Source organism: Tympanuchus pallidicinctus, unplaced genomic scaffold (genome assembly GCF_026119805.1).
Source record: "Tympanuchus pallidicinctus isolate F22 unplaced genomic scaffold, pur_lepc_1.0 scaffold17, whole genome shotgun sequence".
NCBI lineage: Eukaryota > Metazoa > Chordata > Aves > Galliformes > Phasianidae > Tympanuchus > Tympanuchus pallidicinctus.
Window position 1 is genome coordinate 8,612,460 of NW_026294690.1, and position 23,936 is coordinate 8,636,395.

Consider the following 23,936-nt stretch of genomic DNA (forward strand, 5'->3'; position numbering starts at 1 on the left):
GAGGGCTGGTCCTGCTGTGGGATGGGTGTTGGGGCACTTGGTATGCTTCAGCCTTGGTAACTGCTTGTGCATCTTTGCACTGTGCTGAGTCAGCCAGCAAGGCTTTGGGATGCTCCTGTGCTCAGAGAAGTTGTGAATGCCATATCCCTGGAGATGCTTAAGGCCAGGTTAGAAGGGATCCTGGGCAGCCTGATCTGGTGGGAGGCAAGAGATTTGGAGCTCAGTGATTTTTAAAGTCCCTTCTAACCTAAGCTGTTCTATAATATATGAAATGTAGCTGTGCCTTCTGCTGTGGTGCGAAAGCTGCTCAGCAGTGTTTGTGTGATGTTGTCTTTTTCTTCACAGCCGCTCATTAAAAATCCAGCAGGGTTTACTCACTTTCTGGCTGTCTGTTGTACATCTCAGACTGAATGTGAGATCAGCTATGAGCATTCAAGTCCCAGACACTTAGCATTGTTCTGTAAGATTAGTCAAAACTGATGCTTTAAAAAATGTAAATAAAAGCCAAGCAAAATGAAATGTTAGCTATTGAGAAAGATAGCATGCCACTCAAGGTCTGATGTTAGAGCATTATCTGCTCAGGACATAACGTCCTATTGTGAAACCGTGTGAATAGTAACAGCTTCATGTGAACACTGGGATAAAGGAGATGCACTGTTGCTTGCTTTTTTTGGTAGCTGTTCTGTGTAATCACTTTTTTTTTTGAAAGTCAAGACCTCTGTATGTTGATAATATGCTACTGAAGTACTGCTGTGGTACGTGAGGTGAATAGGAGCGAGCAAAGTGTGCTCTGCACTTGCTGACTTTACCTATAAGCATCCTGAATTTGAACTGTAGGCCATCAAAGCACTGAACGCTTTCTGTTTGCTACCTAGTGCTCACTAAGATCCCTGTGCAATTATTCTGGTGGCAGTTGCTGCTCTGAATGATAAGATCAGGTGCAAGGGCATCCTGAAAGGTTGCAGGATAGCCCTGTTTTGGTTGAGATCAAACAAACCAGGGTTGTTGCCTGTGCAAGTGCCTGTGGGTGACCTAAGTGCTTCTCACCTGGATTACCTGGGCACAAGTGAGGAACTTAAAAATGTGCCTCTTATAGAATAGGAAATAATCAGATGTCTGTCTTTTGTCTTCCAGATAGTAAAGCCATAGTTGATGGAAACTTGAAGTTGATCCTTGGTCTGATATGGACCCTTATCCTCCACTACTCAATTTCCATGCCTGTGTGGGAGGATGAGGGTGACGATGATGCAAAGAAGCAGACCCCCAAGCAAAGGCTGCTGGGCTGGATTCAGAACAAAATCCCTTACCTGCCCATCACAAACTTCAATCAGAACTGGCAGGATGGCAAAGCACTTGGGGCTCTCGTTGACAGCTGTGCTCCAGGTAAGCCTTTGATCAATGTTTCCTTACCCCCTCTTCTTGGGGCTGCTCTGCTGTTCATAGAGGGGGAGGTTTTCAGAGCTGTACTGAAGGCAGAAGCAAGGCTGTCAGGAAAACTGGAGTCCAAAGAGGCCAGCTGTGGAAAGCAGCACGTTGTAAATGATCTGGCAAAGACAAGTACTGGCCTAAAGCAGAAAATGCGTTTGCATTGTTGGAGGTGCTGCATCTAAATCTTGCGTTGGATGCAAGGGACAAAGGCACAAGTGCTGGCTCCCAAGTGCAAGACAGACTTCTTTCCACAGCGAGTGCCAACAACCTCTCAGCTTCACGGTGCAGCAGGAGACTTTGTGTGTCCTCCTGAGAGAGGATTGCACAGGAGTGCAGCACAGTCAGAAGCCACACGCTGCCTGCAACTTCAGTGTTTAGCAAGTTACAACTGTGCAGCTTAAGGCAAGCAACGTGATGAAGTGTGAAAAAGGCAGTTTCCTCACTTTCTCATAATACAGCCTTGCTAATGCAATCTGGGGTAGTGTTGCAGGCAGCTGAAATCCCTTCTTGAAATGTGCTGTAGGAGAACCACCAGAATGTAAAGGATCCCTGGGTGCATTTGTGGTGAATTTAGAGCAGCGTCTTCCACAGTTTAAATGTAAAGCTGTGCTCTGTGTGGCTGACCCAGAAGCTGTATGTCTTTTGTGCTGACAGGCAAGGTGGGTGGGAGGCTTTTGGAACGGGCTGACGGAGTTGGAAGAGCCCCTGGAGATGCTGGTTGTTGTCTGAGAAGCATTTCGGAGAGCAGCATGCACTTCTCCCATTTGGGTTGCTCTTGCCAGGGTCCAAATGTCTTTATGGCAACATCATTACAAGTAGCTGTGGAGTTTGTACCTGGTTTCGTCAGCTAGGGAAGCTTCTCTGCAGGCAGTGCCTAATGATGAAACTTTCTTGCAGGCCTGTGCCCTGACTGGGAGACCTGGGACCCTAGCAAGCCTGTTGACAACGCTCGTGAGGCCATGCAGCAGGCAGATGACTGGCTGGGCGTGCCGCAGGTAAGGCGGTGTGGGAAGCACTGCTTGAGTTGGTTCTAACAGTGTGCTAAGACTGGGGAAAGCAGGTGAAATTGCTTAGGCACTTTTTAAGGTCACAGTTTACTTAAGCAAAATCCCCTGAGAAATGTACCATTGTGTTTCAGAGCTCTGGTTATGAGTTTTAGTATAGGAGCTTGTGCTAAAGGTTGCCAGTGTTGCAAGTATGTGGAGTAGGGAGATAGTACACTTCTAGTGATGGCTGAGTGGGTTTGTTTTGCTGCACTGGATGTTAGGAAAAATTTGTTCTCCAAAACAGCAGTCAGGCACTGGCACAGGCTGCCCAGGGATGTGGTGGAGTCACCATGTCTGGAGGTTTTCCAGAACAGTGGTGATGTGGGACGTGATTGGTGGACATGGTGGGGTTGGCCTGGATGGTCTTAGTGGTCTTTTCCAACTTTAATGATTCTGTGAATTAATTATCTGAGATAAAAACACACTGGACTAAGAAATCACTTCCAAAGGTGACTTTTAAACAGAGGACAGTGTATTTACAGATCAGGTTATTTTCATGCTGATAAAACTGAACGGAAGTGCTGGAGTCTCTGGGGCTTTTGGAGCACCTTGTATCCTGGGAGCAGGAAAAGAATGTCCCAAGTCTTACTCTGCAGGCTTTGCACTTCAAGGCCCTAGGACACAGCATTACGAATCCCTCGTTCTTTGGTTTTGGTTATCCCCATGCTGCTTTTGTGAGTGTGGCTGCACTGTCTTGGCTTGCCACCATTTAGCTTTTTGCAGCCTCATGGGAACCCCCTGATAATCAAATTGCAGGAACCCCTTGCCTCCCAGACTGCAGTGGGACCATAATGAGCTGCTTGATTTTCTTGCCATGAGATGATAAATGAACTAGTTTTTATCACAGAGAAATGAATGTAAGAAATCACGTTAGAGTGTGGGAGTTCTGGAACACAGGAATTTGTGCCGTAGCTCTGTTTCTCTGTTGGCATGCCGTATCCAAGCACTGATAACAATATATTTAATTGTGCTGTCTTTCAGGTTATTACTCCTGAGGAAATTATCCACCCTGATGTGGATGAGCACTCTGTAATGACTTACCTGTCACAGTTCCCTAAAGCCAAGCTGAAGCCAGGAGCTCCTTTAAAACCCAAACTGAATCCAAAGAAAGCAAGAGCTTATGGCCGAGGTAAGGACTCAGTAAGCTTAAGCTGTGCAGAGTGTTTAACTCTTCAGAAAGCTGGGTGGAGTTTTCTGCTTGTGTTGAACTCCAGGCCTACTGTAACAGACTTCAAAGTTTCACTTGTGTACTCTTGGTGTGGTGCCTAGTTTCAGAAATACGTGGATGTAGTCCAAAAGACACTCCTAGTTCTAACATGTAAATTCCCCAAGCTCTGAACCTGTTTTGCAAGCTGTTGGTCTTACAGTCTGCAGATGGAAGAAGAAACTAAATGGGGCTGAAACAGCCTTGGTATGAAAAATACGCTAGCAGTATTGCTGCTGACCGTCACTTATACAGTGCTGAGTGCTTCTGATGGTAAAGTACTTCTTTAAAGAGGAAAAACCTCTTTCCATCTATGTGCATCTCTAAGCAGGTGCTGTGTAGAGGAGCAGAAATCAGTTTCTCAGACCGGTGGCAGATACGTATTGGGATACGTTTGTCCTAAATGGGTTATTTGAATTGGTCGCTTCGTAAGAGTACCTTGTTTGCACATGCAGAAAGGTGCTTTGGTAACCCTTCAAACACTAAATAGTGCTGAGCTTTTACTCTAAAGACCACATTTGCTAATTGGAATGACTCATCCATGAACATTTGTGCATTTGTAGATTTACATACACATTAATATTACATTTTACATGTACAATTCCTGTTACTTTTGATGTGGTTCCACTCTAGATTGGAATACAATAACAGCTAAATGAGTAACATACTTCTATCTTTAAAGTTGTTGGGATATAGCAAGATGTCATTTATATGGTGCTCTTTATTCTCCCTTCCGTATTGTTCCAGCCTGTTGCTGGTCTGTCAAGGTTCTTAGCATTAGTGGATTTCAGAATTGGGTGTATAAGAATGTAATGGAAAGAAAAAAGACTTTCCTTAGTTTTGTTTCTCTTTCTTGGTGGTTTTTTGAACTTGAAACGTAGGTAATTGAATGGACATGGATGCTGTCTGAGCACTGATGAGTGATTAGTGTAGTCACAAGTGAGTTTCCCTTCTTGGGGGTTTATGTTCTTTGTTGGTGACTTTCTCTACAAACTAGAGTGCATGGAGACATTTGTCAGACTGTGAACGACTGATCAACCTGCATCAGTCTGCCAGGTCTGGCTCCAGTCACGTTCACACTCTTTCAAAGTCTACTTCAGTGCCCAAGAGCTCTGTAGCCATTGAAATGGAAATTACAGTGAATGAGCAGCTATTGAAAGATGAATGTTTTCCCTCTTGAATGCCAAAATTGAGTCACTAAGTATAAATGACAGTTCTGACTGCTGACACACTTCAGGAGTGGAAGGTGAATCCAGCAGCAAGAGATTGCTGCCAAACTGGGCAGCTTCTTTGGGGCAAATAGGTAACAGTTCTTCGTGCTTCCAGAATAAGGTAATCATCAAGTGTGAAGTTGCTCAGTCTTAATTTTTATTACATTTTTTCAAGTACTGCCGTAAGTTATTCATCACTTTCCAAAGTGAATCGTAGGTGAAGCACCCTGGATACTGCTAATTTCCTTCTGGGGCAGCTGTCTGCAAGCATAACGTGAAGTGAGCCTGCAGAGGTGTTTTGCAGATTGAGTGATGCATGAAGAGTTCTCATTTAACCAGCCAAAGCAGATCTCTGATATTTAGATTAAATGTTATTTAGATATTTAGATTAAATGTTGGCCAAGAAAGTGCTACGATTAATGCCATCATGTCTGAAACCATCTTCTGGGGATAAGCTGTCCCTGTCTTTGTGCCTGCAGTAGGAGGGGTACTCAAATAGCAAGTCCTAATGCCCGTACAATCAACTGAAGATATGCACAGTGAATTTATAGCTGTTTAAACTAGATGATAATCTAAGGGTTAGTTTGAAAGAATGAATATGTCAATTGTTAACACCTTATCAGAATGCTCAGATTTCCTAGTAAAAACATAATCTTCCTTGCATTGCTCTCAAGTTATTGTTTTCTGAAGATAAACAAGCTCAGGAATTCTGTTGTTCACAACCACTTCCTTTATAATCTATCAGACAGTGCACTTTCCACTAATTGTACTCTGGAGTGCCCACGGTTTTATGAATAAGCTGGGGAGTAATACTCTGGGAAGGAAGGTATATATGTTTGGGCTAGTCTGGAACCAGCAACTTTGGGAAGTTCTTCCCACCCAGTCTGACACTACCATGACAGGTGTAACAACCTGGGGCTAAGTGCAGAGATATGATGAAATCCTGATGGTAAATGCATGCTCTAGCAGGCCCTGTGCTAAGAAATAAAGAAACTGATTAAGTTAGATGGAAGTGGTGCTGAATTGCAGGATTTTAATGGTGTGAAGAGGTTGCTGCATGCCGTTTCTATAGACTTCACTGGCAAAATTGTTTGAGCAGCTTTCGAAGAATGGTGAGTCTGAGCAGCTGGTGGGCAGTCTGCAAGCTGTCTCTTGGGTGTTGTAGCAAACACGCTGCTCTTCATCTGCCTTGCAGGAATTGAACCTCATGGGAACATGGTGAAGCAGCCTGCCATCTTCACAGTAGACACCATCAGTGCTGGGCAGGGAGACCTGATGGTCTTTGTAGAGGATCCAGAAGGAAACAGGGAAGAGGTATGTATGTTAAATATTTTGTGGGGAGAACATAAAGCTAGTCAAAACACCAGTGATTTTGTAGTAACTGTTGTCTTCCACGAGATAAGTAATCTAGAAAAGTTACAAAATACTGTCTATCAGAAATGCAAACTTCAAGCTTTTCTTCCATAATTGCCTTATTGGATGAGCCTGAAATTTTTTTGGCTGTCTGCAACTAAGCAACACAAGTCAAATGTCCAGTAGTTGTAGTGCTTTAGCTTGACTGGCCAAGTACATTCTGATGGGCGTTTAGATAACACACAGCACTAAATCAGTATCTGCCCTTACTCATTCTGCAAGAATGGCTAAAGCAGCTATTTAGAAGCCATGAATCATTTTGAGTTAAAATACTGGTTTTAATGTTTATAGTAATTTCTCATCCAAGTACTCCACTTGATCATATTACGACATTCCAGAGAAATACAGCTGTACATTGGACTTAATGTCTCCTCAGTTTTGGCCTGCCTTAGTAGAGCAATTAGCAGCAAAGAGAGGGCAGGGGAGAAGATAGCTTGCTTCACATCTGAAGACAAATCATTTTTTGGTATGTGTTGAGGATGTAGAAAGTATACTTGCTCCCACAGAAACATGACACTGATACTGCTGACTGTTCACAGTGTTACATGCCAAACAGGAAAGTCTTACGCTGTTGTGCATAGGCACAGCTCAAAGACAGCTGTGTTTTCTTTCCTAGGCAAAGATAATGCCATCCAGTGACAAAAACAAGACCTATTCAGTTCAGTACATGCCAAAGGTTACTGGACCTCACAAGGTAGGTTGTGTGTCAAATAACCAGAATTCTCTTGCTTAAGGTGAGCCCATGGGGACTGCATGTTTACTACTGGTGTAATAGCCTTTGGGCATCTTGAAGGATTAGTAATCTGATGTAGCCTTATTTCTCTCTGAGCTATTCCCCTCTCAAGGGGAAGGGTGTGCATGTGTTGGGAGAAAGTGTGGGTGTTCAGTGAGGTGGGGGCTTGTAGGCAGTACCACAGCTGGCTTTCTCTCACATTGAGCCATGAAACCCGTTTTGTGGGTTGTCACTGAGGTGTGTAGGAGAGTAACCAGTTGTTTTTGTGAGATGTTCCCTTGCTGATCACGCTGTCTGCTGTAGGGCTTTTGCAGGAAGGGTCTCCACCCAGCTCTGTCACCAGGGGTCTGCAGAAGCAGGTTTTTGGTGGGTGATACCATTGCTTAGCATTTGCATGAGTGGCTGGTCCATACAGCCAGCCTGAAAAGATAGGTACAGCTCTCTAGGTTATCTGCTGTGTGGTCTCTCTTGCCTCTGAGATATTCAGAGCCTTGGCCTCAGGGCAGCTGAGCCACACTTTGCCCTGTTGAATATCAAGCTGATGCTGTCTGTCCCTAGGTTTCAGTCCTATTTGCTGGACAACACATCTCAAAGAGCCCTTTTGAAGTGAATGTTGACAAAGCCCAGGGAGATGCAAGCAAAGTAACAGCGAAGGGACCAGGACTGGAGGCAACAGGAAACATTGCCAACAAGCCTACCTACTTTGACCTCTACACAGCAGGTAAGCAGAATGAATGAATGCTGAAATCCTGCAGCTTTCTCAGATGTGAGGAGAACCTGAGTTTTGGAGGAATGAGGATTTTCAACTCATGGAGTTCAGAAGTGAAATAATAGTCAGGCTACTCTGGAGGCTTCAGCTGTATGTGAAGCATTTGGCATGTTGAGCTGAGTTGGGGTGGGAAGATGTGAAATGTTACCCTGAAATTTGTCATGAGCTTGCCACATGGCAGCAGGCAAATTCTTGGGTGGTTTCTTCCCACTACTCCTTTTGAACAGGGAAGTGAAGTACCTACCTCTGAATGATGAACTGTAAATTGACTGTAAAAGCTTAATGTGTTCTGTATTTAGCATTGCAGAAAGAATCTGATCTGGTGCTACACTGAGTTGATGTTTCACTGACAAACTGGTTGAAACTCTCTCCTAATTATTAGTGGGTTACTATCTTCATTAGAACATCTCCATCGTGTTTGTAGCCTGCTGTTAGGGCAATGCTGTAGCCTAGAGGAGTGACTCAATAAGATGTTGCAAATGCTAATTCATTTAGAACAATGCGAAACTACTTGGGGCTGCTACTTGAAGTACTGAAACGCTGAAATATGCTGAGTATCATATCTTAAATTGCATTCTACCCAAGGGTGCTTAGAAGTAAAATTAAATGTGATTATGATGAGGGGAAGTGCTATATTCAGTCTCTAATTGGTGAGGGTGTGGTCTGAATCATGTACGGGCACATCTGGCCTCTGAAAGTGTCTGAAAAACTGTTTTTGTTGTGTAATGAATTAAATAAAAACCAGTAAGGAGCAGGTGTCCAAGCAGAAGTGAGTACGTATACTCCAGCAGAGAAGGAATCCTTGTTCAGACCAACGGATATGTGCTGTCCAATATCTTAATCTAAACTGCTGCAAAACATGAGAGATTTGAATTAACTGGGAAAGTTGTGGGCTAGTCTGTGATTGGCTGTAGCAGTGAGATAACCAGGCTGTATATGTATCCACTGATGGAATGTAGTTGTGAAGCCTTGTGCAGGGGCTGGCAGAGCCCTGTCGGTTTTATGGCTTCATAGAGTGCCACCATGCTGCCTTGTCCCCACCTCACTTCAGCCTCCAGTTGCTGTCAGCAGAGGCTGAACGCTTACACTGTACAGGGCATAATAGTGGAGCACAGTTGGCTGAGCCCAGTGCTGGACCTTTTCCTGAACACAACAGGCAGCTGTGGGGAAGGCCAGGCTCAGCTCAGCTGGTTTCCTTTGCAGGTGCTGGTGTGGGTGACGTGATCGTGGAAGTGGAGGATCCTCAGGGAAGATGCCTTGCTGAAGTTGCAGTAGAAGACAAAGGCAACCAAGTCTATCGTTGTGTCTACAAACCTGTCCAAGCTGGTCCTCACGTTGTCAAAGTGACTTTTGCGGGGGAGGCAATTCCCAAAACTCCTTGCAGTGTTCTCATTGGAGAGGGTATGCTTTTTCAAAATGCGCCTGAATGTAGGCGGACGCTTTTCACCTTGAATGGGATCACAGAATTTGCTTGAATCTTGACTTGGGCATTTTCTTTACCTTTCAACACTTTAGACCTGATTCACTGAGTGTTCACCTGGACAAAACACGTGGCTTTTGGTGCAAGAGTTTCCTTTCTGCCTAGACCTCTGAACATTTAGCTGACCCTTAGACATATCTATATATTTTTTTTTGGAGTGTTTTATGCAGCTGTGCAATGTCTTGCTATTTTCCGCCTTTGCTCCTCAAATGACTATATTTACTGTTTTCCTCCTGAACTGACACTTAACTTGCTTTCTGTTCCATCCTTACGTGCTCCTATGCTTTTAGATCTCTGCTCATCTCTCCTGAGCTACCCTCCATTTGTGGAATTTTGGACTTCACTGCTAATGGCTTCATAGTTGGTAAGAGGTGTGCAGGATGCTCTGTCATGTTTGCTGTTTGTAAGCTTCTAGCCTGCCGCTTGCCCCAGCCAAAAGGGTTTTTGTTGGGGATGGGGAAGAAAGTTGCAAGCAAATTGAAACACTGTGTGACCCAGTCAGTGAAACTTGCTTAACCACAGACTGCCTGGCTTAATTGTGTAAGGGCTCTGAGAGCCTTTCTCACTCCAAGGTAGACTTGCTCATGTATGCACCCACCGAGTTCTCAGAGTTAGCAGATGGCATGCAATGTTTGCTTGTACTGTCCAGCATAGGACGTGTAGTGATGTGGCTGCAAAAGGATTGTAAGCTCTTGAAACACACGAAAACCTAATGAGCAGCTTGGCAGACTTGTGTTCTTGCTGTAAGCACGGTGTATCTGGGGGAAGTGCATGTTGGGATTAAACTACTGGGAAGCTGTGATTTCTGAGTCTTTTCAAACCCTTTAGGTCTCTGGAATTGAAGACCACCTACCTGATAGCTGGGAGCGTGTAACAAGAATTGTTCATAAGTGCACATTAACTTGTTTATGTAGCAACTCAGCAGGCCTGGAGAAGCACTTGAGTGAAAGGTGTCAAGCATAAGCTTAAGCTTAGCCATATGTAACCTTATGTCCCTACCTATGGCTGCTTCCATCAGTGGAGGACTTTATGGCTCTGCTGCTGTGGGTGTGAACTGTGACACACAGGGGGTTTGAAGTGACATGTCTTAAAGAAGCACATGCAGAACTTTGCTCTGGTAATAGCTGCTATTCCAGTCATGCTTCTGAAAGAACAGCACAATAATATTGTTCACTAGGGCTTATCTACAAAGGAAGACTTCACCAGTGCTGCAGCATGCCTATAAACCTGAAAAACATCAAGAAGATTATGCTTAGTACAGCAGATATCTGGGTTTGATAGCCAAGTAAAAGCTTTGATCTGAAAATTGGCATCAAGTTGGAAAGCAACATGGCTTCAGAGTTTGCTTTACTTTAAACAGTGGCTCTTGTAGGGGTTCAGTGTTGCCTGGTTGTACTGAATGCTGCTGTCCAAAAGCAGCAGGACATGGACAATGGCTAGGCAGACTCCACATCTGTTTTCCTTCCTACTATAACATTAAGACTTGTGCTGAAAGCTCAGCTGTGGTTGCCCTGAGTCAACATTTAACTAAAGGCTGTTCCAAGCTGGCTAGGCTGCATGTGTTTTGAGAATCAAAGACTGCATTGATGTCTGAAATTCCCTTGCAGCCTGCAATCCGAATGCTTGTCGTGCCACCGGTAGAGGCCTGCAGCCCAAAGGCGTCCGCATCAGAGAAACAGCCGACTTCAAGGTTGATACGAGAGCAGCAGGCAGCGGAGACCTCGGGGTGACTATAAAAGGACCAAGTACGTGTGTTGGGATGAATTTGTGCTCTGACTGTGTTTTGGAGAAGGGGGCAAAGGAGGGGTTGTGAGAAGGAAGAGTAGTGAAGAGGTGGTAGCCGCTGGAACTGGTCGGATTTGCATCACCGTAGCATAACTGAGGAAATTGGCACTACTGTTTGTCTTGGCCTTATGGGTTTGCATGGCATCTTTGATCTCTGGAAGCAAATCACACTAAAGTGACTCTGGCAAGGTGGAAATCCTGCTCTCAAAATGCTAGGAATGCCTTAAAGCGGCATCCTGAATGCACTGAATGCTCAGCTCATGAGCAGGAGGGCAGAGTGTTGAGGCAGGAGAGACCTTTGTGCCAGATCTAGTCCCTAGCCCCTCCCTCTGCCACGGCCCCAGGACTGTGGCACAGCAGGGCAGTGGGCACGCTGGCCGTGGGCTTGGGTCTGCCCCGCCGTGGTGGCTGTGCTCTGCTCTCCATGCCCTGCGCCAAGTCTGAGTTCCACAAAGGAACTGGCTTTGTTTGTGTTGTGCTCTGAATCACTCACCTCCCCCCAGGCTGGGTCTGTATTAAAAGGTGCATTGTATTGCCTTCACCTCCTCCACACACACAGTGTTCTGACTGTGTGGCTTTAATGCGGTTACAGGGGGAGAAAGCAGCAGACATAGGGATGTAAATTTTAGTGTATTAGGCTTTTCTCCCTAGATCCTTCATCTTGAAGAAAATGAAAAGTAGGCATTCCCTGCATACTTGTGGTTGCAAAGTCTGACAAATGTTAAGCTTTTTTGTTTTAACATATGACATGCATCATACTGCAGACTAAGAAAATAAAACACAAGGGAACCTATTAAGTCTGGTAACTTAAAATACTTTCTGCTGTATTTCTTCTGGAAGTGTTTGCTGTCTTTGTCCTAGAGGGCAACTAGAACTAACTTCCCTTATAACCTGACCTTTTTTTTTTTTTTCTTTTCTGTTGGAAGATTTTTTTTTTCTTCCAAGCTAAAATAAATACTAGAAAACATGAATGTGCCTGCGTAATTGATGGCAGGATGGAAGCTGTTAAGTTTAATGCTGAACTGATCTTTCAACAGAGGGCTTGGAGGAGCTTGTGAAGCAGAAAGGCTTTATGGATGGTGTATATGCGTTTGAATATTATCCAGCTACCCCAGGGAAGTACATTGTCACGATTACGTGGGGTGGGCACAACATCCCAAAAAGGTGAGTGAGGAGTAGTTTTGTTTGAGCTTTTTGTGTAACTTTGGGGGTTTGCATGGCTGGCTGGCTTTTTATCTAACAGCGTGTCTTAGGGCTGCAGAGGCTTTGGGAAAGCTTGGGAGATTGATTTACATTAGTCTTACTAAACCCAAAATGATGAGTACAAAAAAAATAATAAACTTTGGTAGCTCATGCAGCTTGGACTTGACTCTGAGTTTTTGAAGAGATCTGTTGTTTTATTGTCAGGGACTACAGCAAGCAGAGCAAACCAAATATTTGACACTTAGAATCTGTTGTGCAAAGTGTAAGTATGTGATAGGTTAGATGACCTCTTTGCTAGAGGGACTGCTGGGCGCTGTGCCACCACAAGATAGCATCTGTTAATTTGGGAAGTCCAGTGTAAAGCCTCATTAAAATGCCTGGGGAGAAAAGCATGTAGTCTGTATGTTTCTAATTGTGCTTCTTTTTCTTGTAGCCCCTTTGAAGTTCACATAGGTCATGAAGCAGGCCCTCAGAAAGTACGAGCCTGGGGGCCAGGACTGCATGAAGGGATTGTGGGCAGGTCAGCTGACTTCGTGGTGGAGTCCATTGGCACAGAAGTTGGTTCTCTTGGTATGTTACTTTGCTTAGCTCGCCTGAAATACTTAGATATTGCAGTGCTGGTAACAAACTCCTGAGAAACAACAGCTATCACAGCATGGGATGGGGACTGTGGTTTTGTGGGATGTGGTTTTGTGGGATGAGATACAGAAGGAAGTGATAGATTATTGCACATGGTGCTGAAGAAGAGAGATAGCAAGCATCAGTTATGGATACTGCTTAAAAAAGCAGTTTGTGGGAACAGTGTTAGATTAGCAGCCGTCACAGCTGTAGCACAATTGGTAAGTAAGCATTTCTTTTTCAGGCTTTGCAATAGAAGGTCCTTCTCAGGCTAAAATAGAGTGTGATGACAAGAATGATGGCTCATGTGATGTGAAGTATTGGCCCAAAGAGCCTGGTGAATACGCTGTGCACATCATGTGTGATGATGAAGACATAAAGGACAGCCCCTACATGGCCTTCATCCGACCGGCGTCGGGAGACTTCAACCCGGATAAGGTGGTGTGAACTGCTCACTGGAGCATAATGTGGTTTGGTAGAACTCTTACAGAGGTGCTTCTAAAGGCTTCTGGTAACACGCTTGACTCTTAAGCTGCCTCTATTTAAAGCTCTGTGTTTGTATGCTCCAGCCAGATATTACTCAGCTTTTTCTAATAACACTGCTGTGGTTTCAATTTAATGTAATGCAAACTTGCTGAAGTAGTCAAAATTCTCAGCTTTCACACTAGCCTCTACTTGTATCCCATGCTTTTTGAGGTCTGTAGGAAGAGGAGGTTTGTAGAAATAAATCACTTTGTTTTACCTCTTTCTGAATTGCAAGCTAAGACTACTGGTTTTCTTTTCAGGTGAGGGCTTATGGTCCAGGCTTGGAGAGAAGTGGCTGCATAGTGAACAATCCTGCTGAGTTCACAGTTGAAACCAAGGATGGTGGGAAAGCACCTCTGAAGATATATGCACAGGTAAAAAGCCAAAGGCAGCTCCAGCAAAAGGGCTTTAATGTCATTGAGAAAAATGCCCTGAGTATTTCTGCTGGATTACGCACTGCTTATTTCTGAACATTTGCAATTCTGTTGCAGCTCTGTGCTTTGATCCATATAATGTAGTCAGACAGCAAATCTAACTTGAGACAGGGTGACTTCTCCCCTTGAGTCTGAAGTGTGTGGCTTTGCTTTCGCACTCAGAGCCTCCTCAGAAAGGCAGTCTATAATTTTCTCAAGATGTCATTCAAAAGGACCTTAAGTATATTAGGGCTTGTGAATCTCAGGTGAACTTGTTAAAGTGTTGTGAGATGGTGTAAGAAATAAGCCATTTCGATGAAAAAGGCTTACAGGAGTGCAATCTGCATGTTCCTTCAATGTTTCTGAGCTGCACTTCTGAGGAAAGAACAAGATTTTGGAGCAGTCTCTTGGGATGTTCGAATTATACAAATACTTGTAAGGTGCCTGAACCTTCTGCTTGTACTCTCTGCCACTTGTGCTCACTGCTGCTTGTACTGATCACTCTTTAGGATGGAGAAGGAAACCCTATTGATATCCAGATGAAGAGCAAGCCTGACGGTGTGTTTGCCTGTTCCTATGTGCCAGTTAAACCAATCAAACATACTATTTCTATTGTCTGGGGAGGAGCCAACGTGCCTAATAGCCCATTTAGGGTAAGTAGAACATTATTGTAACAACTGCTTGTTGTTACAAGGGTGATAAAACCTTTCTGGGAACTTGAAAGCGGTGTGCCCTTCTGCTGTCTTTTATGGGCATGTTTCCTGTTGAAAAGAGCTTTCTGATTTTACAATCTCGCATGCTGGATGTCTTGTATCAGTCCAGCTGCAGCCTGGAGCAATCAGGGCAGTTTGTTCTTAACTTGGTGCTATTTTCATGTAGCTTCTGCCCAAGCAATGCTTCAGTTTGACTGTGATCTTGGGCATGAATCAGGAGTGTAATTCTGACACTTGTGAATCCATTCAGGTCCTGATAGGTCAGGGGAGCCATCCTCAGAAGGTGAAAGTGTTTGGGCCTGGTGTGGAGAGAACTGGCCTGAAAGCGAGTGAGCCAACTCACTTCACTGTTGACTGCACAGATGCTGGAGAAGGTAAAGGCAGATTGGGTTATTGCTGTGGTATCCTGCAGGTTATGCATGGTTGGGTTTTATGTTCTGGTTGGTTTTTTTATGCTTTTTTTTTTTTCTTAATAAAAAAACTTTGGGAAGTAGAATGTGAAAATGAGTTGTGATATGATCAACTTTATCAATTGGTAGGAATGTGCTGGCTATTTGGCTAGCAGCATCTGTACCATCCAGTGAAACTTCTGTTGGCTTTTCCTAGGTGATGTCAGTGTTGGAATTAAGTGTGATGCTCGTGTGGTCAGCGATGAAGAGGAGGACATAGATTTTGACATTATCCACAATGCTAATGATACATTCACAGTGAAGTATGCACCACCTGCTGCAGGACGCTACACTATTAAGGTGCTTTTTGCAGGAGAGGTATGTAATCTTCATTTTACAGGCTGATATTTTCAGAGTCTGTTTATCTGTTCTGCCCCACACACCACCTGCCACTTAATGGTTGAGTGTGGCAGTGTACAGGTGACTCCCTTCACTCCAGCCCACATGCACCTTGTCTGGTTGCTGTTTTTAAAACTCTTCTCCAGTACTTGAATGTACACAAACAAGACAAACGTTGACTATCAGAGTCAAGCCATGTGATGCATTTGGCTGGCAAAATCAGTGTGGTATCAGTGCTAGCTTACCTACTGGCTCTAGAGGCAAGGCAATGCTATTTTCTACATGGTAGAAAACTTAAATTACTATCCAAGGAATAGGCACGAAAATAAGTTGTTAAAGAAATAAGTAGGAAAAGCCCATGCAAGCAGACCAGCTGTTAACTTTGAGTGCTGCCACCAGTAAGATGGAGCATTTAAATGAGAGGCTGCTGGAGCCAACTGTTTTAAGATGCTTCTGCTTCAATTTTCTCTGTCTCGTTTGAGTAATGAGAAGTGACCTGGTTTTATTTAGAGCTGTATTTCTGTTGCAGGAAATTCCTGCCAGTCCTTTCAGAGTTAAAGTGGACCCCTCTCACGATGCCAGCAAAGTGAAAGCTGAAGGACCTGGGCTGAGCAAAACTGGTGAGACCTAGATGGAGGTGTTGTCAGCCAATGCTGTGGGCAGCCACTGCGTGACTGGGCACTGCTGGGGTTCAGCAGTGTGGTGCTGGCTGCAGCTGGTAGGGGTGGGAGGCGACTGGAAAGGACTCTGTTCTCTTGGCTTTCTACTTGAGTGGGATTTATAGGTACTGAATGCTTCTTGGGAAGAGTTTCTGTGTGCGAGCTCTGCATAAATTAACATTTTTCTTCAGGTGTGGAAAATGGCAAGCCAACCCACTTCACTGTGTTCACGAAGGGAGCTGGGAAGGCGCCCCTGGATGTGCAGTTCAGCAGCCCTGTGCCAGGAGAGGTGGTGGCAGATGTGGACATCATTGACAACTACGACTATTCCCACACTGTCCGGTACACTCCAATACAGCAGGTAGGTCCGGGCACTCCAAAATACAAAAGGGAGCAGCTCATGTTGCTGTAGCACTGTGACCTGGTGCTGTGCACAGGGGGACTTCTAGTTAAAACCTGGTGTCCTGTTCCCCTAACACAAAGCCTGTGGGACAGTGGGGATTGGAAAGCAGAGGCACGGATTTCTGGTTTAGTTATTGGCGGCTTGTCACTGTTTTCTTTTCTGGGACCAAGTGAGGTATTGAAGTAGCAGCACGTGGCTCATATTGCCATTGCACAATGGTGGTATCTTTTTGCTGCCTTATCAGTTGAAAGGGAAAGGTGGCAATTCTGGGATCTGAATTGAGGCCAGCTGCTGCATGGCCAGCCTGTGCTGCCACCCCTTGCTTTGCTGGGCTGTGGGGTGTGGCTGTCAGCCTGCTGCTGCTCAGCAGTGTGGTTTAAAAAAAAAAGTACAGTGTTTGAGTAACTTCCAAACAGAGAAGTGAAAGAATTGGGCAGGGAAGTTGGGCCGCAGATTAAACAGGCCGGAGTATTTTGCCTGTATTTGAGGTTTGCCCATGGGTTGGAAAAACTTTAGTTGAACTTGTTTTGGTTCAGACAGATACTTCCTAGCAACACTATTAAAGTGGAAGCTGCTAATAACTGGAAATAGTTTTCCTTTGCTATGCTCAATTCATGTGTATTTTTAAAGACTTAGGCACTGTAGTGGTGAGATGAAAGTGTTTTGATGACTGTACTCCGCTGAGCAAACAAGTGAGCTACTTGGTCAACCACGCTGACTTCCTTGAATGTAGCTGTGTAAAAATGAACTGATACAGAAGCCTGCAGCACTGTTTGTCTGATAGTGCTGGATTAGCATTCTTGGACACATCACAGAGCTAGCATTTGTTTTTGGATAAAGCAGTTGCATGGTCTGAGGATGTGGTTGGTGTGTCTGTTTGGAGAGGCTTTTGCTTTTTCAGTCAGGGTTGGTGTGCAGAAGAGAGCAACTCTGCGGCTGTGCAAGAGCAGTAAATGCTTCATGCAGAAAGCAAAGGTGAGACAGGGCACGTACCACAACCTGGTATCCCCTGCAGGGGTTGTGCTCAGGGTTACTGCACAGAAACCCTCTGGCTCATTACCTCTTCAGGAGAGATAGTTTCATTAGTGAATGAGTTTGGATTTCACTAAGCCATGGGCAGGCCTGGCTGCTTTTCATGTCTGTAAGAACAGAGCTTTGGACTGTGGCGGTTTGGATGCTGTAGGGATAGCTCTGCAGTGCTATAGGGGGCATCTCAGCTGGTAGTGTTTGTGTAGTGAGTCAGAACAAGTTCCCTGGCTTTGGACTGTGAGCATGTAGCTGTGTGTGCGTGCTGGAATCTCACATCTGAGGGAGCACCTTGGGTCACAGAGGAGCTGTAGCCCTACAGGAGATGCTCACAGGTAGTGGTGGCAGAACAGTGGTTAGTAAAAAGTGAAATTAAGCTGTGTGGTAAATAGTATCCTTGCTTTCCCTCCAGGCTGCAAACACGTAGATCAGTCCTGAACCCTGCCTTCCTAGGGTTTGTCAGCAGGAACTTATCTAAGAGAGATCGATGAGACTCTGGACTCTATGGAGTGCTTGGAGGCCTGGCTAGGTAGTTAAGCTCCTGAGGGGCCGTGTCAGCAGTGAAGGAACCTTGGTTTAATGCTGTTTGCTCAGGCTTATCTCTCTCACGTGTGATGTTGCTACAGCTACCCGTGTGTGTGTTTTCCAAAAACAGCTAAGAATAATCATGGAAGCTATTCACAAACTTGTGTGAAATATCCGTGATTATTTCACTTGGGAGCTGTACTGGCCAAGAATGAAAAGTAAGCAAACAGTGAGTATAGCTAAAATATGGACTGTGGTAGAAGAGAATAAAAGGAACACACATCTTGGGCTGAAACTTGCCATAGCTGTGCAGTATTTCAGCCAAAATACACAAGAGCATTAATCTTTCTGACTTGTACAGCTTAAAGCCCTGGTATTTGAAATGCCGTAATAAAGCAGCTTCGGCGCAGGCTGGGCTGTGGTGTGGCTGTGGTGCAGTGGGGCAGAATACCTGTCTGCAGCACCCAGCCAAAATGGATTAGGTGATGAAATGGTTATGTATTATGCATCTGTGTGAAGTGAGACACTGAGCTAACTCATCAATTCTCCAACTAGGGACCAATGAAGGTTCTGGTAACGTACGGTGGAGATCCTATCCCTAAAAGCCCTTTCACTGTGGGAGTTGCTGCTCCGCTAGACTTGAGCAAAGTTAAAGTTAACGGACTTGAAAACAGTAAGTACAACATGGGCTTGGGAGCCCCATGGCCTACTTCTGAAGTGTTTTCTTGTTCAGTATGTCAGCTGACGTGCACCACTGAAACGTATGGGGGCAAAACACATTTTCTTTAACTTGTTGTATTAAGGTGTGTACAGTGTGGGCAAGGTTAGTGTTGGGGTAAAGTCTCTGGTGGTGAATGAGGCTGGACTCCTCACCAGACCAGCAACTTGCTGATATAATTGGGTTTCTCTGGAGCTAAATCACTGTTCGAGGAGATGTAACATCTTAAGTGTGGAATTTCATTCATACAGTCGCATTTTCTGAAAGCAGAACAAGAGCTGTAAAATGTTGTGTTCCGTTACTGTCTGGCCATGCCTTACAGCCTTGTTTAGCACTGTCTCTTTGTTGCTGCTGATTAACCAAGGCATTTTGTTTCTTTTTCTTTTTCATGTGGAAGGATGTAGACTGAGTAGCGCTCTGGCAGTGCTTGCTCCCTTGCTAATATTGCATAAGAGATTTCTTGGAGTGTTGTCAACTACTCGATACTTCATGTAGTAATATTGATATTTTTTTTGGTCTCTTTTTCAGGAGTGGAAGTAGGGAAGGATCAAGAATTTGTAATTGACACCAGAGGAGCTGGTGGACAAGGTAAACTGGATGTTAATATTTCCAGTCCTATGAGGAAAGCCGTACCATGTCTGGTGGAGCCGGTTCTGGGTAAGGAGTGCAGTACAGCAAAATACATCCCAAGAGAGGAAGGATTGTATGTGGTGGATGTGAGCTACGATGGCAATCCAATCCCAGGCAGCCCCTATACTGTGGAGGCCACTCTGCCTCCAGATCCCTCCAAGGTAAGTAAATGGTAATGGCTGTAACAACAGCTAGTAACCGAAAAGTGAATTGGGCTGTCACATGATGCCCAACTTATATTTGGCCAAACTAGACCCTGGAACATCCTTTCTCAGAGCTTGTTTCATTTCAGTTCCATTCGCAGACTCCATGACTCATGGAAGTCAATTGTTAAGAATTGGAATACTTGGAATAACTTTGAACTAATACTGCAAGCGTTCTGCACGGTGTGGCATATGCATGTGTTCTAACTTAATAGAAGTTGGTTTCATGACCAACATAATACATATCAAATGTATTAATTGAGATGCTTCTTTGCAGAGAAATAAATTTCAAGAGTAGTTCTGTACAGCTGTCCATTATTCAGCATGCCTACTCCTTACGTTCAGTGTCACATAAAAACAGCTGTGGCAAGGGTATGAATATCTGCCTAGAAACTTCTTTGGAGAAAGAGATACCAGCTTTATGTTAAGACTGGGAGGAGTGGCAAAGGAAACTTTGCTTTATATGTATTTTTAAGAGTTTATTAGTCAAGTCTTACATATTAACTAGTCTGTCTAAGGTCATCTGTGGTACAGCAGTATGAAAGAATTAGTATCTGAGCTGCATATTCTCTCCTAGGTAAAAGCTCATGGGCCAGGTCTTCGAGGAGGCCTCGTTGGAAAACCAGCTCAATTCACAATAGATACCAAAGGGGCAGGAACTGGAGGTTTGGGTTTAACGGTGGAAGGTCCATGTGAAGCTAAGATTGAATGCTCAGACAATGGTGATGGAACCTGCTCTGTCTCCTATCTGCCTACCAAGCCTGGAGAGTACTTCGTAAACATTCTCTTTGAAGAAGTTCACATTCCTGGTTCGCCGTTCAAAGCAGACATAGAAATGCCGTTTGATGTCTCTAAAGTCATTGCCACAGGACCAGGTCTTGAACGTGGCAAAGTAGGTGAGGCAGGGCTGCTGAATGTTGACTGTACAGAAGCAGGTCCTGGTAACCTGCGGGTGGACATAGTGTCAGATACTGGTTCCAAAGCTGAGATCCAGATCGATGATAACAAGGATGGGACCTACGTTGTGACATATGTGCCGCTCTCAGCTGGCATGTACACCATCAAGATGAAATATGGAGGAGAGCAAGTGCCTAAATTCCCTGCCCGGGTCAAAGTGGAGCCAGCTGTGGACACAAGCAGAGTTAAAGTGTTTGGGCCGGGAGTGGAAGGGAAAGGTAAGAGCAACCCTGTTCCTGTTACCAGAGTTCGTAGGACTTAAGATCCTTTACCCGGCACCAAGAATTCTGAGCAATGCAAGTTGTAATAGCTTTGCATGTTCCCATGGCGACCCTTGAAGGGGATGTTTCATTATGTTCCCAAATGTTGTTTATCTTGCTGGTTCACAGAATGTTCTGCTGTCTGAAATGTGTGTGCTTCTTGAAATGACTCTTCAAAACATTATCCTGCAGATGTCTTCCGAGAAGCTACAACGGAGTTCACTGTGGATGCCCGACCTCTAACGAAAGCTGGTGGTGACCACATCAGGACACAGATCACCAGCCCATCCGGCTCCCCCACAGACTGTCAGATCCAAGACAATGCTGATGGGACGTACGCAGTGGAGTACACACCATTTGAAAAGGGTAACCTCTGTGGTTGTTTGTTGTCCTTTTTTTTTAAAAAAAAAAGAAAACTCAAGAGGGGAAAACCAGCAGCAAGCAACGCTTCTGATACTTTCATTTGGCAAACTGCTGAGGTCTGCCAGTAACTCCTTGGCATTCTCAGCGGGATTTTTGCAAGTGGGGGAGCTAATTCTGCAGGAAATACCTACTATTTTAACTTGAAGAAATGACTTACAGTAGCTTATCTTCAAAACAGCACATAGATGGCTTCTCAGTTACGAAACGTTGCTAAGGTCTTGTGAAATGCAGGAGGAAGGTCTTATCTACCTCCTGACATCCAAATCTGTAGAATCATGTAGGAGTGATGTAAACAGAATATTTAGGGAGTTCAGATCATGTTTTCCTCCTCTAACAGGTCCACACACAGTCAGTGTAACATATGATGGCGTGCCTGTGCCAAACAGTCCCTTCAGAGTGAATGTGACAGAGGGCTGCCATCCATCACGTGTTAAGGCACAAGGACCTGGACTCAAAGAAGCTTTCACAAATCAGCCTAATGCCTTTTCTGTTGTCACCAGGTAACCAGGCCAACTTGATCTTTCGAGAATATCTGAGGGAGGGAGGAGCATAGAGGGCTGTGCAGCATAAGATCCTAAAACCAGTACAAATATTTATAAAATAACCAAACTATGTCCTCTTGATTAATGTGTTTGCTATCTGATAGGTTACTGAGCTCTCTGCTCTGCAGAGGTTATGAGCTGATAATGGTTGGGGATACAATTCTGGGAAATGTCAGTGAGGTTATGCTGAACTGCTTTGCATTCCAGAGCACACTAAAGGCAGGGCATCAGAAGTCAGGTTGCTGCTTTTCCAGTAAGGGCAGAAATGTAGCGTGAGTGCTGTGAAGCTTCTGCTGCAAAGGAGTAATTCTAACAATGTGCCTTTCTCATCTGCAGAGGGGCAGGAATTGGTGGCCTTGGAATAACTGTTGAGGGACCTTCAGAGTCTAAAATCAGCTGTAAAGACAACAAGGATGGGAGCTGCAGTGCTGAGTACGTTCCTTATGTTCCAGGAGACTACGATGTCAATATTACATATGGGGGAGAGCACATTCCTGGTAAGAGCACTTGTGCAGTTCCAAAGGAAAGAAAGTGTTGAGTTGGTGCCTTTGCTGTGTCTTATTTTTGCTTGGGGGATGTTGAGGTTTTGATGTTCTGCTTTTCCTGAAAATAAAGGCAGAAATTGTAGCATCTGGGTGAGAGGAGCAAAGAAGTGCATCTAGATGGGTGGAGTAAGAAAAGGGGATACTAGCTTTGACAAACAACTGATACAGCCCATTCTGTTGTGCTGGGGCAGGGGGTACATGATTTTAGTAATGTGCAACTTTTTGGGTTAAGAAAATAATCCCTTTCATTTGTGTGTCTTCAAGGCTGTTCTGCAGTGAAATAGTCTAATGGAGATTACATTAAATATCGTCATGGGAACTGACAGTATATTAAGCATATATTGCCAAAGGGATTATATTAAATGCTACAAGTTTTGATCACTGCAGAAGGCAGTGACTGTTCTGAAAACAAGCATTTGTCTGTGTGTTTGCTGTGGATGTAAAGCTGAAGTGGTTTAAGCAGTGTGCCAGATACATCTGGCAGCCAGCAGCTTACAATTAGAAGAAGGATGTTTTTCTCAAGACCAATAATTAATGCTCCTAAATGCCAGGCACGTTTTGCTGCAGTGTGTGCTTACACACTGTCATATAGCATTCATCTAGGTGTCCTTTCCCAGATGTTCAGAGGGAGCTGGTTCTGTCCTGTTGGCCCTCTTTTGTTCATCAACATATTGAAATGGATAAGATGTGAAGGAAATGAGAGCCTGTGTTTTGATCAGTTGCTTGTGCCCTGGAAACTTTATTCTTTGTTGATTTAGTGCGTAGTGTAGGCTGAGCTGGTGCTGTCTTTTATCTGTAACTTGTCTTTGAGTGCTATGGAAGTGCCTGTGCTATGAAAGAGGCCCGGTCCCAAAGCGATAGCCAACCGTTTGCATTCGTGTGGGCATTTTCCTGAAACTGTTCAATCTGTGTTGTTCAACACCAGCTGTGTTAACTTCCAGGCAGTCCTTTCAAGGTTCCTGTGAAGGATGTTGTGGATCCCAGCAAGGTGAAGATTGCAGGACCAGGCCTGGGAACAGCTGTTCGAGCCAAAATCCCACAGTCCTTTACTGTGGACACCAGCAAGGCAGGAGCGGCACCCCTGGAGGTGGTGGTGGCAGGACCCAGAGGTGAGAAGCAGAGCGCTCCGTCTGGCTGTGCCCATCTGCATTGGGGGGGGGATGCACTGGGGTCCTGGCCCTGCTCACAGGGGTGGTCGTGCCACTTGATGACTTTCCCTGTGCCCCTTGCTAGCAGGCAGGAGCCAATTCAATGTCCTAGGGTCAGGTCACCCTGGGTGAGTGCCCTCCAGGTAACAGTTCTTTGATGTTAGTGGATGAGACGGATTCCCAGGGATGGCTCTCTCCACTGAAAAGCATTTCGGATTTTCTTAAGGGTGATCCAAGGGGTGACACTGTGACAGGTTTGAACTCTCACTAACTAATGGCAGCTTTGGCGCTCAGAAATCTAACTGGCAACAGCAAGAATCACCTGAGGGAAGGAGTGGGAGCAAACTGCTTCTTTCATGGCTTTCCATGACAGCTAGATATTTCTTTTGCATTTGCTACACTGCTAATCCTTCCTGTGTTTTCAAGCCAACTTGTAATTGCAGGCTGCTCTGTGTGATCTGTGCTGATATGTCACATAATTCGCAGTAGATTTGGCTTGATGGAAATTGAAATAATTGATCTTGCTTTCTTAGAACTTTGGCAGCTTGCAGGGTTCTCCTGTCTAGGC

At 44.8% G+C, this 23,936-nt stretch overlaps 1 protein-coding gene across 4 annotated transcripts in view; it reads left to right on the forward strand.

The window, feature by feature from the left end:
- Positions 1 to 23,936, forward strand: part of FLNB (filamin B) — a 66,949-nt gene that overhangs the window by 21,467 nt on the left and 21,546 nt on the right. For 3 of the 4 annotated variants that reach the window (XM_052679217.1, XM_052679220.1, XM_052679218.1), the window contains exons 2-25: positions 1,135 to 1,383; positions 2,326 to 2,423; positions 3,456 to 3,603; positions 6,085 to 6,203; positions 6,919 to 6,996; positions 7,594 to 7,756; positions 9,008 to 9,205; positions 10,892 to 11,029; positions 12,107 to 12,233; positions 12,706 to 12,842; positions 13,135 to 13,328; positions 13,676 to 13,789; positions 14,338 to 14,481; positions 14,792 to 14,915; positions 15,148 to 15,308; positions 15,859 to 15,949; positions 16,180 to 16,349; positions 18,498 to 18,615; positions 19,189 to 19,451; positions 20,071 to 20,668; positions 20,903 to 21,076; positions 21,471 to 21,633; positions 22,012 to 22,172; positions 23,162 to 23,329. In XM_052679217.1, coding sequence (XP_052535177.1) covers positions 1,135 to 1,383; positions 2,326 to 2,423; positions 3,456 to 3,603; positions 6,085 to 6,203; positions 6,919 to 6,996; positions 7,594 to 7,756; positions 9,008 to 9,205; positions 10,892 to 11,029; positions 12,107 to 12,233; positions 12,706 to 12,842; positions 13,135 to 13,328; positions 13,676 to 13,789; positions 14,338 to 14,481; positions 14,792 to 14,915; positions 15,148 to 15,308; positions 15,859 to 15,949; positions 16,180 to 16,349; positions 18,498 to 18,615; positions 19,189 to 19,451; positions 20,071 to 20,668; positions 20,903 to 21,076; positions 21,471 to 21,633; positions 22,012 to 22,172; positions 23,162 to 23,329 — 4,098 coding nt within the window. Of the gene's footprint in view, positions 1 to 1,134; positions 1,384 to 2,325; positions 2,424 to 3,455; positions 3,604 to 6,084; positions 6,204 to 6,918; positions 6,997 to 7,593; positions 7,757 to 9,007; positions 9,206 to 10,891; positions 11,030 to 12,106; positions 12,234 to 12,705; positions 12,843 to 13,134; positions 13,329 to 13,675; positions 13,790 to 14,337; positions 14,482 to 14,791; positions 14,916 to 15,147; positions 15,309 to 15,858; positions 15,950 to 16,179; positions 16,350 to 18,497; positions 18,616 to 19,188; positions 19,452 to 20,070; positions 20,669 to 20,902; positions 21,077 to 21,470; positions 21,634 to 22,011; positions 22,173 to 23,161; positions 23,330 to 23,532; positions 23,623 to 23,936 lie in introns of all 4 variants that reach the window. The other variant, XM_052679221.1, reaches the window with a different exon arrangement.